This window comes from Pseudophryne corroboree, chromosome 1, assembly GCF_028390025.1.
Source record: "Pseudophryne corroboree isolate aPseCor3 chromosome 1, aPseCor3.hap2, whole genome shotgun sequence".
Lineage (NCBI taxonomy): Eukaryota > Metazoa > Chordata > Amphibia > Anura > Myobatrachidae > Pseudophryne > Pseudophryne corroboree.
Window position 1 is genome coordinate 416,922,228 of NC_086444.1, and position 26,983 is coordinate 416,949,210.

The 26,983-nt window shown below is 45.8% G+C and overlaps 1 protein-coding gene across 6 annotated transcripts in view; it reads left to right on the forward strand.

The window, feature by feature from the left end:
- Positions 1 to 26,983, forward strand: part of EMID1 (EMI domain containing 1) — a 190,611-nt gene that overhangs the window by 137,466 nt on the left and 26,162 nt on the right. For all 6 annotated transcript variants that reach the window (XM_063913325.1, XM_063913327.1, XM_063913329.1 and 3 more), the window contains 5 exons: positions 3,056 to 3,133; positions 4,702 to 4,754; positions 9,585 to 9,638; positions 9,717 to 9,761; positions 22,469 to 22,513. In XM_063913325.1, the coding sequence (XP_063769395.1) occupies positions 3,056 to 3,133; positions 4,702 to 4,754; positions 9,585 to 9,638; positions 9,717 to 9,761; positions 22,469 to 22,513 (275 nt within the window). The remainder of the gene's footprint in view (positions 1 to 3,055; positions 3,134 to 4,701; positions 4,755 to 9,584; positions 9,639 to 9,716; positions 9,762 to 22,468; positions 22,514 to 26,983) is intronic.

The window sequence follows — 26,983 nt, forward strand, 5'->3', positions numbered from 1 at the left end:
TGTGAAGACACCACCAGCAAGGAAGAATTTTACCCAAACCAAAAAAGATCTCTAGATGCATAGCTGTATTTATTGCATGTCATATCAGTTCTTCAATTCAGCCACTAGGTGGCAGCGTATACTGTACTTATTGAGCAGATGAGAGCTTTATTTTGTTATCCTGAAGGACACTTTGGATCACCATGCTCAGCCAGAGTCAGACTAACAACCAGGCAGCCAGGGAGGTCACTAGGGGCACCCACATATAGCTACATCACCAGCATGGAAGTCATTGGGACATCATTTGTGTTCTACAAAAGGGTGGGTGTGACCTCGTGCCCATGCCTCCTGGTGTATGACATTTTGGGGGTCCTTCATGCTGGGGGCTTGGCCAGCACTCCACCAGCTGCTGAGCAGCCCACAGCCTCTCAGTATGCGAGCATCATCCATCCCGGTATGCAAGCGTCATCCATCACCACAGCTTTGCTATGCAGATCATTGGTAACAGAGTGCACCCCCATCCTCACCCCCGCCTGCGGGACACTGCAGCCTGCTGGTGGGACAGCGGGACAGTGCCCAAACAATAAACAGTCACTGTGCCCAGCATCCTAGAAGTCACCCCAGCTGGCACTGCTTTATGATTGCTTTTGCAGTTCAGTGGAAAATGCTGATTAATGTCATTAAGTTAGAGGGCAAGTAACTTATTTTGTTGGCAAGTGGCCCACCCACTTAGTTTCCTCGTAAGATTCCATATTGTCCTGATATTTGGAAGAGTGCCAGGTGATGACCCTTTAGACAATTTCAATAAGTGATCCTTATGTTGTTAGGGATGAAGATATTACTTTCCTTTGAACAGAAAAGGCAAAATAAATATTTTAGTATTTCAATAAGTTTCCAAAGAACGTTATTACAGCAATGGCTGCTCTACATGATTACCTCAGCACCGCACCTACACATCATAGCTCACGTAGTGCCCCTACACAGTATTATACCAATAGAAGCTGCATACTGATTATACCAGCTGTACCCCTCTATTATGTATAATTACAGACAGTGACCCTTAAGTTGAATATACAGGCAGTGCAGAAGTAATCCACCAATGATAATCACCACTTGAGTGCCTGTCTGGAAGTGTCTGGCTAGGGATCTGAGAACAGACAGAGGTTGATCTGAAACCAATGATTATCCCTTTAGAGATGATTATGTGTTCTGGCCTGTGACTTCAGGGTGACAACGATATTCTCTGCCTGCTCTGAAATTACTGCTACCACAATAGTAGGGCTGGTTCTAACACACTGTGCCATAAGAAAAGTTGATGGCTGGTACTGGAAGGCAAAAAGTTCAATCTGGCCATGTCACGTCAAGTTAACATAGCAGGGCTCATTAGAATCTTGGTTCAAATTATACGCCCATGATCCAAATGACTACAAAACTTAATTTAGAATGACATAGCTGTTCTAAAATTCCAGTTTTTGCTCAGTGAGAGTCGCCATACTGTGTTTTAGACTCACAGAAGAGAGCACTTTGTGCTCATTGAAATGCTGTTTTTGTTCTGTTTTCTTTTCTTTTATGTAAACAGGTGATGAAAGTAGAGAAAAGTATATTGCATGATACTATGTGGCCTGTGTATTAATAATCACGCCACTGCCACAAATATTAACAATCCGTTTCACGGGGGATATTTAAACTTTTTATGAAAATAGTTGGTGATCGGGCAATGGATTGTATAGATGTATTCCCAGCATTAGGCTGGGGTTCCCAACCTCAACCCTCAAGTTTTCCCAACAGGTCAACTTTGGAGGATATCTGTCTGTGGGAGCAGGTGGGATAATTACTGACCAAGCAATATAGATTAATTTACCTGTGCATGATTAAAGAAATCCACAAAACATGATCTGTTGGGGGTACTTGAGGACTACAACTAATGCTGGGTACACACCTATACAATCCATGGCCCGATCGCCTAGTACCGGGTGAACAGGATGACTATTGTATAGATGTGTATGCAGGTCCAATGCAGGAACGTTAGCCTATAAATGGTTAGCCAATGCAACAGTTGGGAACGGGGGGTCGGATCTCATGTGTTGTTTACTATTTATCTGCCTGACCTCCCAATTAAAAAGAAGTTCGTACACACTGAGCTATTTCTAGCAAAGCATGTATGGGGCTCACAGAGTGCACTGTTAGGGAACACCAGTATAATGCAGTGTTAAGGACCACCAGTTTCTTACTGCCTTATGTAGACTAGACAGGGTGACGTATCCTCATCTCTGTCCAACATAAATACTACCCTATGGCAATAAGTAACTCAGCAATGGTTTTAATGCACATAAGTATCTTATGCACAGTATAGGAAATCAGTCACAAGTAACAATTTAACTCTATCTGTAATATCCACTGAGCAACTTCTAAATTATTTTCTAATGTAGCTGTCTTTACATCCGCATCCAATGAAAGTCAGGACAGTGTGGATTTACAGCATAGTTGCTGACTTTATATTTCTCCTCTCTGGGAGAAGCCCGTAGAGGAGATGCAACTATGGGGACGGGGCCTGGTCTGGTTCGTGAAAAAGGGACGGGTCTAGAACAAAGCATTTTGAAGCATTTTAGTCTGCCCATCCATACAGACTCATGGAGTGGTTAGAGTTAGGCTGCAGGGGGAGGGTTAGGGTTAGGCTGCGGGAAGTGGGGTTAGGGTTAGGGTTAGGCACCCCAGGGGAGGGTTAGGTTTAGGCTGCGGTGGAGAGAGGGTGAGGTTTAGGCTGAGAGAATGGGGGTGGTTACAGTGTGTGCTACCCTCAGCATTATGATCAATACACTTGTGCTCTGTACAATACCACCATTTATTATGGTTATTGGAATAATAAGAGTTTTGTAAAGACCAAGTAGAAAAAAAATAAATTCACATGAACAATTTCCCCTAGTTTGGCAATGTGGTGGTAACAACAACCCTATTGTTCTTTCTAAAATGTATTCTAATACTAAAGATTAATTCAAACATTGTCCCTTCTGTTAAGTAAAAGTTAAAGAAATCCATTTAAAATTAACCATTTGCCCTTCTGTATGTTACTTTCTAGACCTCTTTAATTCAAATCACTTTGCTGAAAATGGGGGACACAATATCCAGGGGCCCAGAGGACCTCCAGGTCCGACAGGTAACCAAGCACTGCACTCCTTATCATTTTTATTTTTTTATCATAAAGGGGTTTGCACTGTAAATAAACCCTGTTCTAAATTCCTTCTGCCTAGTGATAGTACTTTCTGCCTAGTGATAGTACTTTCTGCTTACTTTTCTGCCTAGTGATAGTATCTAGACTAATTCAGACCTGACTGCAGCAGCAAAATCTTTCTCTAATGGACAAAACCATGGGGGTAATTTAGATTTGATCGCTGCTGTGAGTTTTCGCACAGCGGGCAATCAGATCTGAACTGCGCATGCGTATGCACCGCAGTGCGCCAGCACGTCGCACAACAGTGACAGGCATCGGCACCTAGCGACGGGATGGCACGAAAAATACGAACGCATGAGCGTTCGCAAGTTGATTGACAGGAAGAGGCCGTTTGTGGGTGGGCGGGATCAAGCGTTTTCAGGGAGGGTGTCTGATGTCAGCTCCCGCCCGGATCAGCAGGATTCCATCGCACACGTAGAGTAAGTGCTGGGCTGTGCAGAGACTGCACAAATGTATTTTTGGGCAACTCTCCAAAAGAAGCAATCGCACACTTGCACAGCGTTTTCCCCCTTCCCCTGTAGGCAGCAACTATCTGATCGCAGGGCAGCAAAAAATGCAGCCCAGCGATCAGATCTGAATTACCCCCCATGTTGCACTGCAGGTGGGGCAGATATAACATGTGCAGAGAGCGTTAGATTTGGATGGGGTGTGTTCAAGCTGAAATCTAAATTGCAGTGTAAAAATAAAGCAGCCAGTATTTACCCTGCACAGAAACAATATAACCCACCCAAATCTAACTCTCTCTGCAAATGTTATATCTGCTCCCACCTGCAGTGCATATGGGGGGGTAATTCCAAGTTGATCGCAGCAGGAATTTTGTTAGCAGTTGGGCAAAACCATGTGCACTGCAGGGGAGGCAGATTTAACATGTGCAGAGAGAGTTAGATTTGGTGTGGTGTGTTCAATCTGCAATCTAATTTGCAGTGTAAAAATAAAGCAGCCAGTATTTACCCTGCACTGAAATAAAATAACCCACCCAAATCTAACTCTCTCTGCACATGTTATATCTGCCTCCCCTGCAGTGCACATGGTTTTGCCCAACTGCTAACAAAATTCCTGCTGCGATCAACTTGGAATTACCCCCATGGTTTTGCCCAACTGCTAACAAATTTGCTGCTACGATCATGTCTGAATTACCCCCCTGGTTTTGCCCATTACAGAAAGATGTTGCTGCTGCGATCAGGTATGAATTAGGCCCATTGCCTCGAGACTTCCACCACTGGATCTAGCATGCAGGGTCATGGTCAGATCATCTCTGGTGCAGATCAGATGTCTCTGTAGAAGGAGAGACCAAGCACAGTGGTACTGATTGATAGCCTTACCGTTGTCTGGTGTATCTCCACTGCTATGGAGATAGAGGTGAGGTGATTAACAGACGTTGCAGCTATATGTGCATGTAAGGGATTTAGTATGAAGGGTTAGTTAAAGAAGAAATTCCCCTTTAAAGTCATTGTAATGATTATCTACAGTATCACACTTTGTTTTATTTTAAGGGCCACCAGGACCACAGGGACAAACTGGACCACCTGGACTTATGGGAAAAGACGTAGGTCGATTGAAGCGAAGTTGTGCAATTCATTTTGAACATTTTGTGTTCAATGTTTTTTTTACAGTTTTTCATTACACTTCTATTGTAAGCAGCCGCCAGCCCAAAATATTATACAGCATGACTGATTCTCATGTGTCTCACTACAACTGTACACTTTTCTGCAAGATATATCCATCTACATCTATCACAGTTCCTTCCCATAGGGTATTTTCAGACCAGTACTCTTGTAGATGGGACTGCTAGATAGGGTTTCCAGGTCATCCCTTTAATAAGGGACACATATGAATGACATTGTGGCTGATTAAAACCAGGTGAAATGGAGACTTGAAGACAGCAAGCCACAGAATCTGTGTCATTCATATGTGTCCCTTATTAAAAGGATGATCTGGCAATCTGACGAGCATGTGTCAGTCACCCAACTCTCTAATTCTAGATACATTGATCACAGTGCTGCTATTAGTTGAATATTAAAGTGCACCTGTAATTTGTACACATTGGAAGCAGTGATTTCACCCACATCTCCTCTCAGGGCTGCCCACACAAATTTTGACCCGGGACCTAATTACCAATTCTGAACTGCAGCAATAATAATAATACCACCAATACAATCCTGCATTGTAGCAATAATACCACAAGCACCAGCTGTGCACTAAAGCAATTATACCGCCTCCACTAACCAACCCTGCACTACAGTAATTTTTCCACCAAAAATGCCGCAGCACAACAATAATACTGCCACCAAAAAAAAACATGAATCACAACAATAATACCACGTCCACAAACCCCACACTACAACAATAATACTACCAATACCAACATTGCATTATAGCAATAATAGCACAAACCCTGCACTACAGTACCATCACAAACGCTGCAGTACAACAATGGCCCTCATTCCGAGTTGTTCGCTCGCAAGCTGCTTTTAGCAGCATTGCACACGCTAAGCCGCCGCCTACTGGGAGTGAATCTTAGCTTAGCAGAATTGCGAACGAAAGATTCTCAAAATTGCGAATAGAAATTTCTTAGCAGTTTCTGAGTAGCTCGACACTTACTCTGCCACTGCGATCAGTTCAGTCAGTTTCGTTCCTGTTTTGACGTCACAAACACACCCAGCGTTCGCCCAGACACTCCCCCATTTCTCCAGCCACTCCCGCGTTTTTCCCAGAAACGGCAGCGTTTTTTCACACACACCCATAAAATGGTCAGTTTCCGTCCAGAAACACCCACTTCCTGTCAATCATACTCCGATCACCAGAACGAAGAAAAAACCTTGTAATGCTGTGAGTAAAATACCAAACTTCTTAGCAAATTTACTTGACGCAGCCGCAGCGCGAACATTGCGCATGCGCAGTTAGCGGAAAATCGCACCGATGCGAAGAAAAATAACGAGCGAACAACTCTGAATGAGGGCCACTAATACCAACATCAACAATGCACTATAGCAATAATACCAGCATCACCACCAACCCGGCACTACGGCAAGAAATCCATCACCCATCTCTGAAGTGTCAAACACTTCATGTATGTGAGCTTACTGTATGTATAGAGTCTTGGTACCCTTGTCTCAGACTATGGATGCTCACCTCCAATATATGCTGCAGTCCCTGTCTTAACAATTCCAAGAGCAGTCCTTGTAGCTGTCTATGGGACCTTCGATAATGCCCAATTTCCCAAATCTAAGAAGCTTAGCTTTTTCAGCCCCGTTAGCTAACACTATCTTTGGATGGCATTTGTCAAGTTGTGCCAGACCACGGCTCTCACTTACCAGGTCTAGAAGGTGTTTGGCTCAGCTATTCTGTCCTACATAGTTCACCGGGCTGTGGCGGCTGGCAGCAGTCTCAGAGCTCAATGAGACAGTGCTGCTCCATGAGTGCCGCCTTTTAAAATCTCCCTCCATCTCTAGCCAGCCAATCTGAATCTAGAATTCCTTATCACATGAGCGTCACTGACCAGTCAGGTTACTCCTATGATTGTGTGGTCTATTTAAACCCTTCCTGGTCTCTGCAGCATTGCCTAATCTTTATCTCTTTCTCTGCGGACTGCTGGTGAAGACTCCTCGTGATTCTGCTACTCTAATAGCTAATATCCTCCAGTTCCTGCATTCATTACTCCTTACAAGTGAATCTCCAGTCCCACTCTGCGCTACTCTAAGAGGCTGCGACCTGCAAGTTCTCTACAGCAAAGACTATCTGTCTTTGCTGCAGTTCTTGGAGAAAATCAGAGTTCTCATTAGATTCTGCGCCCCAAGGTCAGGCATGACAAACCGAGTAAGGAAGGGCAGGAGTTCACAAGACATCCCTGTTCTCTGATAGTGTTATAGACCCTACACATTTGACGATTTGCCACCCAAGTGCCCAACAGCTGATACGGACGACCCAGCGGCAGGGGGGTGACGGGGGGAGTGAAGTTTCTTCACTCCCTGATGTCACCCGGCCCTACAGCCCTGCATGCTAATGTGGACGATATTGGGGCCGCGCATCGTTCATCGTTGGTGCCTACACACTGAGCGATAGGAACAGTTATCATTCATTACTGAACGAGATTGTTCATATTGGCCGCACACATCGACAAGTGTGTAGGGCCCTTTAGCCAATGTAGCCTATAGGCTACAAAATCACATTTTTTTTACAATTTTTTTAAAAAAAGGATCCAAATATCCTGTGCTTATTACGCAAGATCAGGAATAAAGGGGGACATTCATCAAAAGTCAAACAGCCTGATAAATAACTGATGAAAATGTTATTTCCTCTACAAGCTCACGCAGGTGAATCTACGAAGCAGTAAATTAGTATTAGCCAGTATGGCTAAAGGCAGACAAATAGCAATCTGCATTAGGGATATTTGTTTTAGAAATTCCGGCACCAAGTGACTTTTTGATATCTGCAATTAACCAGTATAAATTGATTTTAATGTCTGTATGGGGCATTTAATGTGTTCCAAAGATACTTAATTCTGGAAAATTTGATCTTAAACTGCACTCCTTTTAAAATGAACTTAGCTTGACAGAACAATTCTTAGTGGATTGGACATTCAGTTTTAATAGATCTGGACAGTGCACTTAACTATACTGCACCTGTGTCTTTATAGAATGAATCTATGGTTGCTTGCAATGTCATCCTTTATGTTTATTCAGAATTGTCCTAAACTTATGTCCACCTTATTATGAGTCATCCACAGAGCCCGTTTTTCGCTCAGGCTTTGCCTGTACCACAATTGAGCTAATAAAGCTTTTCCTGCCATGATTTCCTAAGTATTGGCCTTGTCCTGTGGTTTTGCGATGTTTCTGCTTGACCTGGTACATGGATTAGTGTTTTCCTATTGGCCAGGTATTATATTTGATATCAACAGCTTTCTGGTATGAGGGTTATGAGAGATTTGACCTGTGGACTAAAGGAGGCGGAGTCCCGAGTATCCTTGCAGTTCTCTTTGGTGAAGACCATGGAGGCCATTAAACTCCACTCCCCAAAGGAGCCATTGCCAATTATCACAGAATATTCACATCCATCCTACCCTTGTTTAGCGATAAAGGTCAGAGAAATGTATCAAAACTATGTGTTGCTCTATACGGCTTTTTACCGTGTCCAACAATGCATCCTTTTTGTGATTGATAGTTTATTCCACCTGTAACATCTGATGAAACAATGATGGTAGTATATTTTGAATGTGTTTTTTACTGCATAGTTCACATAAGGGCCCATTTATAAAAAAAATATTTGGGGCTATTTCCCCCGAAAACACCCGTTTCGGGAATTCGCCGCAAATATGTAGTATCCCCTGAATGTAAGTAGGAGGGACCACAGCAGAAATCTCCGATACCTCCTATGATCCCTCCATTGCCACCTGCAGCTGCATCTGGCATGCTGCCAGATTTATCAATTTCCAGAATGGCAAGCATTGTCGGTAGCCTGCTGTAGCCTATGGCTACACACACACCGCATACCCAGCTTGCAGAATGTTTTCCTGGAACCCTCCCCAGAAATGGCCCTCTGCATGTGCGGTTAGCGGACCATGCATGTGCAGTAGTCCCGTGTCCACACTGAGCACATCGCAGGGACGGGTTCCTTTCGGAGCCCTTGTTCTGTGGGTGCTTATTCATACATTGGGTGGTATTCATGTGACCGGCGGTCAGGAGACCAACGGTCACATGATCTCCCCCAACATCCCGCCTCCTCACTATCCCGACGGTTGGCATGCCGACCAACAGGGACTATTCCCACTTGTGAGTGTCCATGACACCCATAGAGTGGGAATAGAACCCGTGGCGAGCGCAGGTCGCCACCAAGCCCGCAGTGTGGCGAGCACAGCAAGCCCGCAAGGCTGCACTTACACACACCCCTTGCCGGGATCCCGGCATCGGTATGCTGACCGGCGGTCAGGAGACCATCGGTCAGCCATACCACAGCCTGTACAATTGCATATTGCAATGCGATCCTCGGTGATAATATCATGTGCGGATTGCATGAATATGCGATTAATGATAAATGGTCCCCAGAGCATTTTAACTTGTTACCTCCATAGTAAACCCATAAATCTAATTTACTTACTTGACTGTGGTATTTAACCAGAACGAAAAATTGCGGGGCCTCCTAAGATGCAAATGGCACGGGCAACTGGCAACCATGGATTTAGCCATGGTAAATAGAATCAGAAATAATTCTTAAAGTAGAACCATCTGTTAATAACCTATAAATTAGGAATAAACACAAAAGACGATTTTGAATAGGTCATTAAATCCAAAGCGTTATAATTTTTTCTATTACTTACATGTATTGTTGGTTACACTAGTATTAATTGGTTATTGTGTATTATTTTTGTGCTATTCCGCAGGGGTTACCAGGACGACCAGGTAGAGATGGTCTTGGAGGAGAGAAAGGAGACACTGTGAGTATGCTGATAAAATACTGCAAAGCACTGTATACTGGTAAGAAATATATCCTAAATCTCTAACTTGCAATGCAGGGTCCAGCTGGCCAGGATGGAGAGCCTGGGGCAAAAGGGGACATGGTAAGCATTTTCAAGGGCTTAATTCCCATTTTACCTGTCTCTGTGCTACAAAGCTGGAATAAATGACTGAACTCAAAGAACCATATATAAACTATTCATTCTCTTTGTCACTTAGTGCACCGCCTGGTATAGTCTCATTCGGCTCCTTTTCTGGGTTCAGCTGTATTGTATTGGATCACCTTTATAAATTACTTGCTTATTGTTTTTTATTGCGTTTTTACACTCCCTGGAATTATTTTTCACTTGTTAGCTTACAGGCTTATTCACAAATATGCACAGGGATAATGGGTAAAAAATCTGAAAATTCAATGCATTCCACTTTCACCAAAACAATAGATTTTGGTTAGAAATAGTGGGGCAGATGTATTAACCTGGAGAAGGCATGAGGAAGTGATAAACCAGTGATAAATGCAAGGTGATAAACGCACCAGCCTATCAGCTCCTATCTTTTAATTTACATATTGGAGCTGATTGGCTGGTGCATTTATCACCTTGCATTTATCACTGGTTTATCACTTCCTTATGCCTTCTCCAGGTTAATACATCTGCCCCAATGTGGGCTGCCGTGTAAAAGTTTTGAGTGACATTGTTGGTATTGAGGCATCGATACCATTCATCCCATTTATCATAGGCTTCCTTGGTCATCAGTTAGCATAGGAAATGTTCATCAATAGCGTATATGTGTGAACGAACCTTAAGCCCCCCACAGACTAGAATGATTGTTGTGCACAATATCAATATATCGGATTGATATATCGTTAGTGAAAATGGAAATTGTTTGCATTAATGATAACGATCCGATGCGTGATCCCGCAGGTTGTTTGTAAAGATCTGAAGCTATCATTAGTAACCGCATGCTCCTGGATGTGGCCACTCCTCAGATTGTAAGATCTATATTATGTGTATGCACAAAATCGTTTGTTCCGGACTGCAGGGAAACTACTGGGGAGTTCAAGGGAAATCTATAAGACTTGGATCTTTTGCAAGGCTTTCTAATCTGTGATCACCTTTAGACATTGGGGCTAATGCAGACCTGATCGCTGCCGTGCGTTTTCAGGTCGGAACTGCGCATGCGCCGCAGTGTGCATGTGCATGCAAGAGATGCTATTGGCATCTCAGCCCAGTGATCGCGTTTGCTGGGCGGGAGGGGACGGGCCTGAGGTGTTTGGCTGCCATTTGGGGGCACAGTCCGGGCAACGCAGGCATGGCCAGACTGTGCGTGGGGACGGCCGCGGAGGCTACGTGACATCACATGCAGCTGCTGCGACCCGGGATGCGACAAATAGCTCCCTGTCTAAGAGCTGCACAGGTAGGGAGCTACTTGTCAAGTACAAAAGCATCGCCGTTGTGCAATGCTTTTGTACTTGTGCAGGGGGGAGGGGGGAGGGCCTGACATGCGGGGCGGCCTAATTCAGGTTAGATTAAAATACGCGATCCAACTGCAAAAACTACGATGAGGATGCCAATCAGGCAGAGGCGTTCGCAGGGTGTGTGTGTGTGTGTGTGTGTGTGAAGGGGGGGCGGGGGGCAGCAATGCTCCGTTTCCAAGGCGGAGAAGTTTTTTTCCAAAATGGGGATGGTGACTGAGAAACGGGGGGCGTGAGGGGGGCGTGATCGGGGTAGCTGCGTGACATCACACGCAGCCGCTCCGATCACAAAAATGGCGTCGGGGTTCCTGTGGGCGCAGCCAGGCTGCGCCAGCTTGAAGCTTCCCCTTTTTTTACGATCACGCTGAAATTGCGGTGCGACCGCAATTTCAGCGTGGTCAAGGGGGTGGAGGCGGCAGGTAGCATGCTGGGAGGCCTTGCCCCGTGATGGAAGGTCCCCAGCATGCTATTTAGCAGAATTTGCAATCCTTACTGAATTAGGCCCTATATACATATGCTGTAGCGTCCGGATGCAGTTAAAATGCTGGCTGTCAGGATCCCGGCGTTCAGAATACCGATGACGAAATTCCGACAGCTGACAATGCTGACAGCCAGAATCCCGGCGCACCAGGGCTATTCCCACTCGTTGGTGTCCACGACACCCATAGAGTGGGAATAGAGTCACCGAGCCCACAAGGGAACTCTTAGAGCTCCCCCCGCTGCCAGCATTCTGGAGGGCGGGATGCCGCTGTTGGGGTATTGACAGTCGGCATCCCGCCGGGATAATATACAGTATGTAACCTTGTAGCGTCAGTTTAATTGCGCCGGCGCATGCTGCGGTTGGGCTGGACGGTAGGACAATGGGATTTCAGTTTGAACACATACATTTCAATGTTGTTGTACCGCACTGTGGGGGTCATTCCAACCCAATCACGCAGTGATCAGGTCGGAACTGCGCATGCAGCGGCGCCACAGTGCGCTGGCGCATGGCAGTCGTCGGTGAGACAGAGGCGGTCACTGGGTGGGAGGGGGCTGAATGTTCCGCAGAACAGGATCCGTGTGAAAACAAAACCCCCCTCCCGTTCAGCGGGACCTGCTTGGCCGCTATTTGTGGCCCTAGCCTTATTCTAGCTGTCATTTTTTCAGTGCAGAACACCAAATTAAAGCAAACATTAATTTGCTGCCTTTGGTATAATTTTCATAACTAGAATAAACTATAATAAAAACAAAGCTCCCTTTATATAGCATATGTTTGTAGCTATGATATCCAAAATTGCCTGTGATTATTTTACTATATTTATTTGTAGTGGTTGTCTGACTCTGAGGTTAAATACAGTTCTTTATAAATAAGGTGTACCGCTATGTTTGCTATGTTATATGACATAATAAATGTTTATTTGTGTAGTAGACAAGTAGATACCACTTTACATGTGTGATCAATTACCATGTAAACAAGCCTATTTCAATGTGATTCTGGTGCAAACAGGCAAAAGTAAAATTAGTGAGCACGAAAAAGGGGTGTAGTATGGCTGACCGGCGGTCTCCATCCCGCCGGTCAGCTTACCGACGCCGGGATCCCGGCGGGGAGGGGCGAGTGCAGCAAGCCCCTTGCGGGCTCGGTGGCGACCTGCGGTCGCCACGGGTTCTATTCCCACTCTATGGGTGTCGTGGACACCCACGAGTGGAAATAGTCCCCGTTGGTCGGCATGCCGACCATCGGGATACTGAGCCGGCGAGATGTGGAGGAGGTCATGTGACTGTCGGTCAGCAGACCGCCGGTCACATGAATACCACCCCGAAAAAGAGTACTTTAGTGCATGGCAATTGTTTGTTTGGTTTTTTAACTTGTTTACTCTAACGTTAAACTAGGTACACACTATGCCGATCTAATATACACTCTGATCCTCTGAGCTATTATTACGATCGGTGTGTACCCCATACATACTGGGCTATTTCTATCCTCAATGGATCAGGAGATCAGGCATCTTAGATATTAAGCTGCTCATAAGATGCAACCTCCCATTCTGACCATTTGCAGGAGTGTTTTAAGTTGTTTATCGACTAACAGTCCTAAACACACACACCTATAAAGGATCGGGCTGATCAGCCGATATGTGATTGCCCGATGATTGTATAGTTGTGTACCTAGTTTTACAGTGGATCGTAGAGCCTTATTCAGGTTTGCTAACAAACCAAAAAAGTAAGCAATTGGGCAAAACTATGTTGCACTGCAGGTGGGACAGATGTAACGTGCAGAAATGTTTTGAATTGGTGGTGTGGTGTGTTCAAACTAATATGTAAATTGCAGTGTAAAAATAAAGCAGCCAGTATTTACCATGCGCATAAACAATATTTCTCTCCCAAATCTAAATCTCTCTGCATATGTTATATCTGCCCCACCTGTAGTGCAATATGAATAACCCCCTTATTCTACAATCGGGGATTGTCTGACAATCTAATGGTGGATAGATTGGACAAAATACACTGACAGTATCAGGAGCAGTGATGGACAGACAATGGCATAAAATATAATATCCTACAGAAAGACGTTAAAAGAAAAACAGCATTTGGCGAGTGATTGGCTGAAGGCCTAATATTAATAAACTGGAGATCATTTTTTAAATAAAAACCAGACAAGGCACAATGAAAAAGCACTTTGTGCTACACATCGAATGTGACTTGTCAATGATGCCCAGAGGCACCCTCCCCTTTAAAAACCCGACAACCCAAAGAAATTCAACCCAAAGAAATACAAAGACTTATGAGGTAAAAAGAGGTAATAACTTTAAAAGAACACCAAAACAAAACTACCACGTTGCTAGTCCCTTAGTATCCCCCTGTTGAAGTAGGAGTACACTAATGTGCATACTCCATATTGGTTCCTACAGGGAGGATTCATTCTCTAACCAAGATGGCCATCAAACCTACTACTGCCCATGGGCAGCGCCATCTTGTCACCGTGTTAGAGTGCTACAGTGGAAAATGAATGTTCCACTAAGCTCCGGGGAGACCCTGCCGTTTACCCGCGATAATCGCTTACTACCGCTATGGACCTGGTACCAAATGACTCCGCACCGCTACCTGTGAACCAATACAGTCTCCACACAGTGCATAAAACTGAGTACAGCTGTACTACAACTGCTACCATTAAACCAACTACCTGGTAAAGTAATTGGGCTGTTCTCAATCTCAGGCCATCCGCTGCAGTGTACATACACTATGCCATACCACCGCTACTTGTGCACACATATTCCAACACCCACCCCCTTTCTTTGGCTTATGACAAAGGACCCCCAAGGGAGGTGTCATACCGCATAAAGAGGGTGACCCTATTGGCGTTGCTAACGCCACACAAACACCGGTCACTGCAGTGCTTTCTTACATTGCTGTGACCAATCTGCAACAGAACAAATGTTAATTACCTAAACAGTCATGTTAACCAACACCTCCAGTTCTCTCCTCCTGGGCTCTGATTAAATTAAATTATTGTTAGCGCATTTTCCTAATTGCTCTGTTTTTTTAACTTGTATGTGACAGCTTCCAAATTAATGGGTCAGCCTGTCCCCATTGTCTCTTTTACCCTTTATCCTTCCAAACTTCCTTCCCCTCCCAAGTCAAGCCCCTTTATCCTGCATACTGTCATTTTACCAGCTGATACCAATTACCCTGCCGTTGTTCCAATGACTTCTTCTCTTTTCCTCTTGAACACTTGTATCCATGTCTCATGCCTGGCTCTACCCTCCCTCCAACTTTTATTTCTCTATCGTCCTAGTGGATGCTGGGGTTCCTGAAAGGACCATGGGGGATAGCGGCTCCGCAGGAGACAGGGCACAAAAAGTAAAGCTTTAGGATCAGGTGGTGTGCACTGGCTCCTCCCCCTATGACCCTCCTCCAAGCCTCAGTTAGGTTTTTGTGCCCGGCCGAGAAGGGTGCAATCTAGGTGGCTCTCCTAAAGAGCTGCTTAGAAAAGTTTAGCTTAGGTTTTTTATTTTACAGTGAGTCCTGCTGGCAACAGGATCACTGCATCGAGGGACTTAGGGGAGAAGAAGTGAACTCACCTGCGTGCAGGATGGATTGGCTTCTTTGGCTACTGGACATTAGCTCCAGAGGGACGATCACAGGTACAGCCTGGATGGTCACCGGAGCCTCGCCGCCGGCCCCCTTGCAGATGCTGAAAAGAGAAGAAGGTCCAGAATCGGCGGCAGAAGACTCCTCATTCTTCTTAAGGTAGCGCACAGCACTGCAGCTGTGCGCCATTGCTCTCAGCACACTTCACACGGCAGTCACTGAGGGTGCAGGGCGCTGGGGGGGGGCGCCCTGGGCAGCAATGAAAATCCTTTTTTTGGCAAAAAATACCTCACATATAGCCTCCGGGGCTATATGGAGATATTTAACCCCTGCCAGAATCCATTTTTAAGCGGGAGACGAGCCCGCCGAAAAGGGGGCGGGGCCTATCTCCTCAGCACACAGCGCCATTTCCTCACACAGTTCCGCTGGTCAGGAAGGCTCCCAGGCTCTCCCCTGCACTGCACTACAGAAACAGGGTTAAATCAAGAGAGGGGGGGGGCAACATTTGGCGAAATTGTGATTTTATAAAAGCAGCTATAAGGGAGCACTTATTATAAGGCTATCCCTGTAAAATATAGCGCTTTGGTGTGTGCTGGCAAACTCTCCCTCTGTCTCCCCAAGGGGCTAGTGGGGTCCTGTCCTCTATCAGAGCATTCCCTGTGTGTGTGTGCTATATGTCGGTACGTGTGTGTCGACATGTATGAGGACGATGTTGGTGAGGAGGCGGAGCAAATTGCCTGTAATGGTGATGTCACTCTCTAGGGAGTCGACACCGGAATGGATGGCTTATTTATGGAATTACGTGATAATGTCAACACGCTGCAAGGTCGGTTGGCGACATGAGACGGCTGGCAAACAAATTAGTACCTGTCCAGGCGTCTCAAACACCGTCAGGGGCGTTAAAACGTCCTTTTACCTCAGTCGGTCGACAGACACAGACACGGACACTGATTTCAGTGTCGACGGTGAAGAAACAAACGTATTTCCCTTTAGGGCCACACGTTACTTGTTAAGGGCAATGAAGGAGGTGTTACATATTTCTGATACTACAAGTACCACAAAAGAGGGTATTATGTGGGATGTGAAAAAACTACCTGTAGTTTTTCCTGAATCAGATAAATTAAATGAAGTGTGATGATGCGTGGGTTCCCCCCGTTAGAAAATTATTGGCGGTATACCCTTTCCCGCCAGAAGTTAGGGCGCGGTGGGAAACACCCCTTAGGGTGGATAAGGCGCTCACACGCTTATCAAAACAAGTGGCGGTACCGTCTATAGATAGGGCCGTCCTCAAGGAGCCAGCTGACAGGAGGCTGGAAAATATCATAAAAAGTATATACACACATTCTGGTGTTATACTGCGGCCAGCGATCGCCTCAGCCTGGATGTGCAGAGCTGGGGTGGCTTGGTCAGATTCCCTGACTAAAAATATTGATACCCTTGACAGGGACAGTATTTTATTGACTATAGAGCATTTAAAGGATGCATTTCTATATATACGAGATGCACAGAGGGATATTTGCACTCTGGCATCAAGAGTAAGTGCGATGTCCATATCTGCCAGAAGATGTTTATGGACACGACAGTGGTCAGGTGATGCAGATTCCAAACGGCACAAAGGTGTATTGCCGTATAAAGGAAGAGGAGTTATTTGGGGTCGGTCCATCGGACCTGGTGGCCACGGCAACTGCTGGAAAATCCACCGTTTTTACCCTAAGTCACATCTCTGCAGAAAAAGACACCGTCTTTTCAGCCTCAGTCCTTTCGTCCCTATAAGAGTCATATCTGCCCAGGGATAGAGGAAAGGGAAGAAGACTGCAGCAGGCAGCCCATTCCCAGGAACAGAAGCCTTCCACCGCTTCTGCCAAGCTCTCAGCATGACGCTGGGACCGTACAGGACCCCTGGATCCTACAAGTAGTATCCCAGGGGTACAGATTGGAATGTCGAGACGTTTCCCCCTCGCAGGCTCCTGAAGTCTGCTTTACCAAGGTCTCCCTCCGACAAGGAGGCAGTATGGGAAACAATTCACAAGCTGTATTCCCAGCAGGTGATAATCAAATTACCCCTCCTTCAACAAGGAAAGGGGTATTATTCCACACTATATTGTGGTACTGAAGCCAGAAGGCTAGGTGAGACCTATTCTAAAAAAATTTGAACACTTACAAAGGTTCAAATCAAGATGGAGTCACTCAGAGCAGTGATAACGAACCAGGAAGAAGGGGACTATATAGTGTCCCGGGACATCAGGGATGCTTACCTCCATGTCCCAAATTTGCCCTTCTCACTAAGGGTATTTCAGGTTCGTGGTACAGAACTGTCACTATCAGTTTCAGACGCTGCCGTTGGATTGTCCACGGCACCCCGGGTCTTTACCAAGGTAATGGCCGAAATGATGATTCTTCTTCGAAGAAAAGGCGTCTTAATTATCCCTTACTTGGACGATCTCCTGATAAGGGCAAAGTCCAGGGAACAGTTGGAGGTCGGAGTAGCACTATCTCGGATACTGCTACAACAGCACGGGTGGATTCTAAATATTCCAAAATCGCAGCTGATCCCGACGACACGTCTGCTGTGCCTAGGGATGATTCTGGACACAGTCCAGAAAAAGGTGTTTCTCCCGGAAGAGAAAGCCAGGGAGTTATCCGAGCTAGTCAGGAACCTCCTAAAACCAGGAAAAGTGTCAGTGCATCATTGCACAAGGGTCCTGGTAAAAATGGTGGCTTCCTACGAAGCAATTCCATTCGGCAGATTTCACGCAAGAACTTTTCAGTGGGATCTGCTGGACAAATGGTCCGGATCGCATCTTCAGATGCATCAGCGGATAACCCTATATCCAAGGACAAGGGTGTCTCTCCTGTGGTGGTTACAGAGTGCTCATCTTCTAGAGGGCCGCAGATTCGGCATTCAGGATTGGATGCTGGTGACCACGGAGGCCAGCCCGAGAGGCTGGGGAGCAGTCACACAAGGAAAAAATTTCCAGGGAGTGTGATCAAGTCTGGAGACTTTTCTCCACATAAATATACTGGAGCTAAGGGTAATTTTATAATGCTCTAAGCTTAGCAAGACCTCTGCTTCAAGGTCAGCAGGTATTGATCCAGTGGGAAAAACATCACGGCAGTCGCCCACGTAAACAGACAGGGCGGCACAAGAAGCAGGAGGGTAATGGCAAAAACTGCAAGGACTTTTCGCTGGGCGGAAAATCATGTGATAGCACTGTCAGCAGTGTTTCATTCCGGGAATGGAAACTGGGAAGCAGACTTCCTCAGCAGGCACGACCTCCACCCGGGAGAGTGGAAACTTCATCGGGAAGTTTTTCCACATGATTGTGAACCATTGGGAAATACCAAAGGTGGACATGATGGCGTCCCGTCTGAACAAAAAACGGGACAGGTATTGCGCCAGGTCAAGAGACCCTCAGGCAATAGCTGTGGACGTTCTGGTAACACCGTGGGTGTACCAGTCGGTGTATGTGTTCCCTCCTCTGCTTCTCATACCTAAGGTACTGAGAATTATAAGATGTAGAGGAGTAAGAACTATACTCATGGCTCCGGATTGGCCAAGAAGGACTTGGTACCCGGAACTTCAAGAGATGCTCACAGAGGACTTATGGCCTCTGCCGCTAAGAAGGGACTTGCTTCAGCAAGTACCATGTCTGTTCCAAGACTTACCGCAGCTGCGTTTGACGGCATGGCGGTGGAACGCCGGATCCTAAGGGAAAAAGGCATTCCGGAAGAGGTCATTCCTACCCTGGTCAAAGCCAGGAAGGAGGTGACCGCACAACATTATCACCACATGTGGCGAAAATATGTTGCGTGGTGTGAGGCCAGGAAGGCCCCACGAAGAAATTTCAACTCGGTCGATTCCTGCATTTCCTGCAAACAGGAGTGTCTATGGGCCTCAAATTGGGGTCCATTAAGGTTCAAATTTCGGCCCTGTCGATTTTCTTCCAGAAAGAATTGGCTTCAGTTCCTGAAGTCCAGAAGTTTGTCAAGGGAGTATTGCATATACAACCCCCTTTTGTGCCTCCAGTGGCACTGTGGGATCTCAACGTAGTTCTGGGATTCCTCAAATCACATTGGTTTAAAACCAGTTAAATCTGTGGATTTGAAGCATCTCACATGAAAAGTGACCATGCTCTTGGCCATGGCCTGGGCCAGGCGAGTGTCAAATTGGTGGTTTTTTTCTCAAAAAAGCCCATATCTGTTTGTCCATTCGGACAGGGCAGAGCTGCGGACTCGTCCCCAGTTCTCTCCCTAAGGTGGTGTCAGTGTTTCACCTGAACCAGCTTATTGTGGTGCCTTGCGCCTACTAGGGACTTGGAGGACTCCAAGTTGCTAGATGTTGTCAGGGCCCTGAAAATATAGGTTCCAGGACGGCTGGAGTCAGGAAAACTGACTTGCTGTTATCCTGTATGCACCCAACAAACTGGGTGCTCTTGCTTCTAAGCAGACTATTGCTAGTTGGATGTGTAATACAATTCAGCTTGCACATTCTGTGGCAGGCCTGCCACAGCCAAAATATGTAAATGCCCATTCCACAAGGAAGGTGGGCTCATCTTGGGCGGCTGCCCGAGGGGTCTCGGCTTTACAACTTTGCCGAGCGGCTACTTAGTCAGGGGCAAACACGTTTGTAAAATCCTACAAATTTGATACCCTGGCTAAGGAGGACCTGGAGTTCTCTCATTTGGTGCTGCAGAGTCATCCGCACTCTCCCGCCCGTTTGGGAGCTTTGGTATAATCCCCATGGTCCTTTCAGGAACCCCAGCATCCACTAGGACGATAGAGAAAATAAGAATTTACTTACCGATAATTCTATTTCTCGGAGTCCGTAGTGGATGCTGGGCGCCCATCCCAAGTGCGGATTATCTGCAATACTTGTACATAGTTACAAAAATCGGGTTATTATTGTTGTGAGCCATCTTTTCAGAGGCTCCGCTGTTATCATACTGTTAACTGGGTTCAGATCACAGGTTGTACAGTGTGATTGGTGTGGCTGGTATGAGTCTTACCCGGGATTCAAAATCCTTCCTTATTGTGTACGCTCGTCCGGGCACAGTATCCTAACTGAGGCTTGGAGGAGGGTCATAGGGGGAGGAGCCAGTGCACACCACCTGATCCTAAAGCTTTACTTTTTGTGCCCTGTCTCCTGCGGAGCCGCTATTCCCCATGGTCCTTTCAGGAACCCCAGCATCCACTACGGACTCCGAGAAATAGAATTATCGGTAAGTAAATTCTTATTTTTACCTTGCAGCTTCAAGTAACTCCTTACTGCCTATGGTGGTCATTCCGAGTTGATCGCTAGCTGCTTTCGTTCGCTCTGCAGCGATGAGGCAAAAAAAGGCACTTCTGCGCATGCGCGTCGTACTAATGCAGCAAACTAAGTAGTTTCACACAAGGTCTAACGAAGGTTTTCAGTCGCACTGCTGACCGCAGAGTGATTGACAGGAAGAGGGCGTTTCTGGGTGTCAACTGACCGTTTTCAGGGAGTGTTCGTAAAAACGCAGGCGTGCCAGGAAAAACGCAGGCATGGCTGGGCGAACGCAGGGCGTGTTCGTGACGTCAAAACAGGAACTGAATAGTCTGAAGTGATCGCAAGCGCTGAGTAGGTTTTGAGCTACTCTAAAACTGCACGAAAAAAGTTTGCCGCCGCTCTGCAATCCTTTCGTTCGCACTTCTGCTAAGCTAAAATACACTCCCAGTGGGAGGCGGCATAGCGTTTGCACGGCTGCTAAAAACTGCTAGCGTGCAAACAACTCAGAATGACCACCTATATGCCTATAGTAATACCCTAACCCCTTCTATAATTAACTAATAACAGGGGAATGTATAGGAAAAACCTCAGCATTTATCAGCCTTAGACACTATTAGGCTCCATGTCTTCTTTTTAGGAGCATTGACTGCGTGACACTGGCTGAAAGTCTAAAAACATCTACAGACTATGATGACTGGATAAAGAAGCAGAGATTTGTTCATAAGGAAACACTTCTGTTGCTCAATTGTGTGTGCCTTAATAAGATGAGGAAATTGCAGCCAAAATAATTATATCCAATAGCAGCATAAGTGAAAATCTTATCTTTCCAAAATCCACAGTTAATTATGCAATGAGGTCATGGTGGCACAGTGCTTGCCATCACCCACTTCACCACTGTGCGGCCTAATGTGCTATCTGCACAGAATTTGTATATTCACATATTGTTCATTTAAGTTTCCATCCACCAGAAGTGTAATTATCTACTATAGTGCCAGCAGAAGCGGCCTAGCAGTGAACATTCATCTACTCATATACGTTCAACAGGGTACCCAGTTTGCTATGGGGCCCAGCAAGAGCTAGTTATGCTCCTTCCTCCCACTGTAAAAAACATATGGGTAAGTTCATTTTAATGAAAGACAGTAATTGACCATCTATGTGCGTCCTCATATAGCCAGTCACATAACAATATTGTGTAAAATGCCAGTCCTAGCACAGGTACCAGGGTATTCAATTGCCAGCAAAGGATGCAAATTGCCAAAGTTGAAGCATTTTAAATGCCAGCAATAGAAGCCATTTTTGCACACTTCAACCGGCTTATTCGCACCCTGATTTGCTCAAAAGTGCTTGCTGACCTATAGGGTAGCAAACACTTTTGAGCGAGATCCCACTGACGTAAAGTGCATCAGGTGCCGCACTCTGCAATTGAATTCCCCCCGTAAATTACACTGGGCATGTGTTAAATGTGGTGATTGTCCTTACCTAGGTTGCACAAAGTGCTTAATGTATTAATACATTGGGGGGAATTCAATTACCAGGTGCACTTACGGCAGCGGGATTTCACTCAAACATGTTCACTACCCCATATTCTAGCAAGCACTTTTGAGTGAATTTGGGTGCAAATCGGCCACGCAAAGGGTTCAAACGGGCTGTGGTGCGCCGCGGTAATAGCAATTCACATCCTTCACCGGCAATTGGATTCATACCTTATTTATTAACCACAAAAAAAAAAAAAAAAAAAAAATTACAATTTAATTTCTGCATATGCTCCTATTTTTCACAAAGCACCTCTCAAGATACACATTTTCACACATTCAAAGTACAACTTACCTCTGATTTTAGTGTGGCGCAATTAGCTTACATCTTTGTATCAGACCCAAAATTTCAGTGTGGGATTTGTTATTCTGTAAATTGAGAGCATTGTTCACTGATCGGAATACTTTTGAAAGTATAATCCATTTCTTTAATAAATCATTCCTCCTTTATCACATTTCTTTGTACTCTTCTTCCCTTTTATATTTTTACAGGGTCCCCCGGGCCAGAAAGGTGAACCGGGAGAGAGAGGGGAGCCGGTAAGAATCTCTTTAGCCCATGCCTCTGTCAAATCTACTAAATTTTCACACCATTTAACCCCCATTAAAGAACCCTAACATATGCTGTAGGAGGAGCCCAAATAATCGGTACTCTAAGTATATTTCAAAATCAAGAGCAAGACAGAATTTTAGAATGCTCTGAAGGATATTCTAAAATTCCTTCCCGTCTTTTGATCTACAGCTGTTTATATTGTAGTATGAGGTGTATTTATTTACTGCCAGCATCTGCTATATTCTCTTCTCTTCTTTCCCCATTCAGTAATAGTAATAGTATGTCTTTTCAATATTGCATTTCCACTTTATTATCTCTTCACATGTTTAATCATTCTGCACCAGTGGGGTCTATTTATGAAGTTTATACAAGCCCTTTCTCTCTGTTGGGGCCGCGTTACCGGCGGCTGGGATCAAGGGCGTAGCTACCACAGGTGCAGGCAGTGCAGCTGCTATGGGGCCCAGAGCTGAGAGGGGCCACCTTCCCTGACAAAGTTACTGTATATACTCGAGTATAAGTCGACCCGAATATAAGCCAAGGCACCTAATTTTACCACAAAAACCTGGGGAAACTTATTGACTCGAGTATAAGCCTAGGGTGGGAAATGCAGCTCTACCCGTACACAGACCTCATAGTGCCAGATATGCCCCACAGTGCCAGATATGCCCCACAGTTCCAGATATGCCCCACAGTGCCAGATGTGCCAGATATGCCCCACAATGCCAGATATGCCCCACAGTGCCAGATATGCCCCACAGTGCCAGATGTGCCAGATATGCCCCACAGTGCCAGATATGCCCCACAGTGCCAGGTGTGCCAGATAAGCCCCACAGTACCAGGTGTGCCAGATATGCCCCACAGTGCCAGGTGTGCCAGATAAGCCCCACAGTGCTAGATACTTACCCTCCGTCGCTCCCGCGCTGTCTTCTGAAGGAGGGACACGGAGAGCGCAGCGCGCGGCTCTCCTGTGTCCCCCCTGCGTCTCCGGCGGCAGCGGCGTGTGTTAAAGGAAGTGCCGGTTCATGCACTTCCTTTACCACACAGACGCCGCTGCCGCCGGAGATGCAGGAGGGACACAGGAGAGCCCCGCACAAAAAAAAGTGCTGAAAAAGTCGGCTTATACTCGAGTATATACGGTACATGTGTTATATACATTTTTCGCCATTGGGTGGTACGTAGGGGTCCTTTCAAACTTTTTCCTTGGGGTTTGCAGTAGATCTAGGTATGCCCCTGGACCTGCTCATTGTAGTGTGGTATAAACTAAACTAAAGGGCATTTTAATGTTATATAATATGAACCGGGGCACTGTAATGAGGCACAATATGAACAGGGAGCTCTATATATCATAATGTGAATTGGGGATACTGTGCGGCATAATGTGTACTGGCAGCTCTGAAATGTGACATTTACCCCTTTCACATCGCAAAAATAACCCGGTATCACGGCGGGTCACTGTGCGATGTGAAAGGGGCCATGGAGAATTCCCGGGTTGCCTGACCCGGTAATTCATCCCGGGTTATAAGAAGGGTTATTCCCGGGTTGAATACTGGGTCAGTGGCAGTGTAAACAGGTTCCCAGGTCGATGCGATCCGGGACCCGTTCACTACAAAGGGAGAGGCGACGCGGAGATAAGCTGCCGGCTCTGCCCCCCCACGCCGCAATGGCAACTGGACCGTCATATTGCCGGGTCAGGAAGCCAGCGCTTAGGCTACAATGCCGGACCACACCCGGGAAGGACCCGCTTCCAATTCCTGGGTGGGATCCTGCATCTGCTGCAGAGAAGTGTCTCTAGAAGCACTGGGACTGGGGGCCCCTTCAAAATGTTGCTATGGGCCCCACAAAGTTCTGGCTACGCCCCTGGCTGGGATCCCGGCGGTCAGCATCCTGGCCGCAAAATTCCATCGGTGGGGGCGAGTGGAACGAAGCCACTTGCGGGCTCACTGCGCTCGCCACAGGTTCTTTTCCCACTCTATGGGTGTCGTGGCCACCCACAAGTGGAAATAGTCCCTTCTAGTCGGCATGCCGACTGTCGGTATTTGCAGTGTCCGGGATGCAGGGGAAGTTTATGTGGCAGTCGGTCTCTTGACCGTCGGTCACATAACTACAGTCCCCTTCTCTGTATTGTCACCAGAGAAACTGCTTTTCCCTGCGTCTCTCAAGTTATCAAAGGTTAAAATCGGAAATGTCACTATGACTTAACTGTTTACTGTTCTTTGCTTGCCTCCATCTCCAAAGACATCTATGGGAATGCAAGCTTAATGCAATTCAAATCACAAGATGGTATTACCCTATACTTGGCAACTTGGATCGGTGAAGCTCTTCCCCCGCCTGCAGTGTTAGGCAGTCAGCACCAAGGAGGAAATAGTTAATTTTGAAAGCCATTGACCACTATTCAGTAATGCATTTACCGGGGTAGCCGCTAATCGGACCAGTGTCCCGTCCCAGCATAAATAAATTGATAAATAACCCTGGAAAACCATTCCTTATCGATATGTGGCAATAAGGAATGATACTTTTCTGGACCCCAATGTCTGTCACCAATGATGAATTGGCCCCTTAGTGATAATTATAATTTAGGAACAAACATTCACCTGTCCCACAGTTATGTCCAGTTTTTATTCAGTCTGATTGTGTATCGGGTGACGGGTCTCTGGGATAAGGACTGATACAGCTGTGTGTGGGTTTCCTATGTCTCAACTTCTCCTCCTGACCCACGGCTAATACTTAACCCTTTCTTTCCCTTTAGCTCCTTCCCTACTGGAGACACGTATTTAGCTGCATAGCAATAAGCACAATGCAGCAATTATAGCCCTGATCTATGAAAAAAAGACAGGTGATTCAGAATAAGTATAACAAGTACAATCATTCTTTTTGATTATGTGAGAAGTAATGTTAGTAAATATAATTATGAATGGGTAATTTGGTTTACCTGGCACCATCCCAAGAAGAACATTGTATTTTATGACAATGTTATGCCCTCATACGAGCTATACAGAGATTAAACGGGTGGTCTTCTGTATGCCGAATGTCGGGATCCCGGTGCACAGTATACCGGCGCCGGAATCCCGACACCCGGCATACCGACAGATATTCTCCCTCGTGGGGGTCCACGACCCCCCTGGAGGGAGAATAAATAGTGTGGCATGCGTAGCGCGCCACCGTGCCCGCAAGGGGCTCCTTTGCGCTTGCCACGCTGTCGGTATGCCGGCGGTCGGCCTCCCGGCGCCGGTATGCTGGTCGCCAGGACCCCGGCCGCCGGCATACCATACTACACCCGATTAAACAATAGCTAATTGTAGACTAGTTTTATAGATTTGAAGTGACCATGTTATTTGTGTCAATAAATTGCAAAATAAAACTTTTTTTCCCCCCATTTATTCACTAAACTAAACTGAGTGCGACTGCATTTCAAATCAATTTGATCATCGTGTGAACTCCAGGAGTGAAGGCATTAATGACATCTGCATCGTATTAACATATTGTATGCATATAACAGCACTAACATGTGGCTTGCTGAAATTAGTAAATATGTTCATTTGTTACTAACATTACATTACAATACAATACAATGCACTGACTATTTTGCAACATAATGAAATGAGACAGCACAAAAACAACAAAAAGGAACTATTGTGGACCTCACAGCAAACACAGTTTAAATATAGTTTACACAAAACAAAGCCTGCAGCAGAGTAACAACATCGCTGAATGGACTACAAAATATCGAGAGGTTCAACTGAAACTTTAACTAGTTGTGTTCCTCAAACAATTATTTTAGTGTAAAACAAATAAACAATTGGCCCACCAGGGTGATGGAAAGTTTTTTTGATTAAATCTTTTATTTCACAGCTAATAGGTGTAACATCAGTTATAAGGGGGGTACACACTAGGTGATTTGTGGCTAAAAAATAAACGGTATCGACATTTATTTCATTATCGTTTATTTTTAGTCTGCAATAATCCAGTGTGTAATATTGGTGACCGATGAACATTGCGCGCTCCCGCACGTCGTTCAGCGATTTCCAATATTGAGCTGACATGCATCTCAAACCGTCAACGGGCTGAGCTGCATGTTCGGGAATGCCGGCGGTGACGTCACTAAACATTATCGTTGAGCGATAACGTTCAGTGTGTACGCACTATGTCTTTGAATGCTATGGGGTGTATTCAATAGATGTCGGATCCTTTCCGACAGAAAGAATCCGACATCTCAATATTCAATGAGCGGCCAAATCTAACCGGATTTGGCCGTTCACGACAATGCCAATCCGACTTTTTTTAAAGTCGGATTGACATTGACGGAACCAGGGCCAAAACCTGTCGGATTTGGCCGCGAAATCTGACAAAACACGCAGATCCGCGGCTAATCCGCCGGTCCATGTGTTTTCCGACAAGTCGGAATTTCCTACTTGTCGGACAGGATTGAATAGGTCGGAACAGTTTCTGTCCTAAAAAGT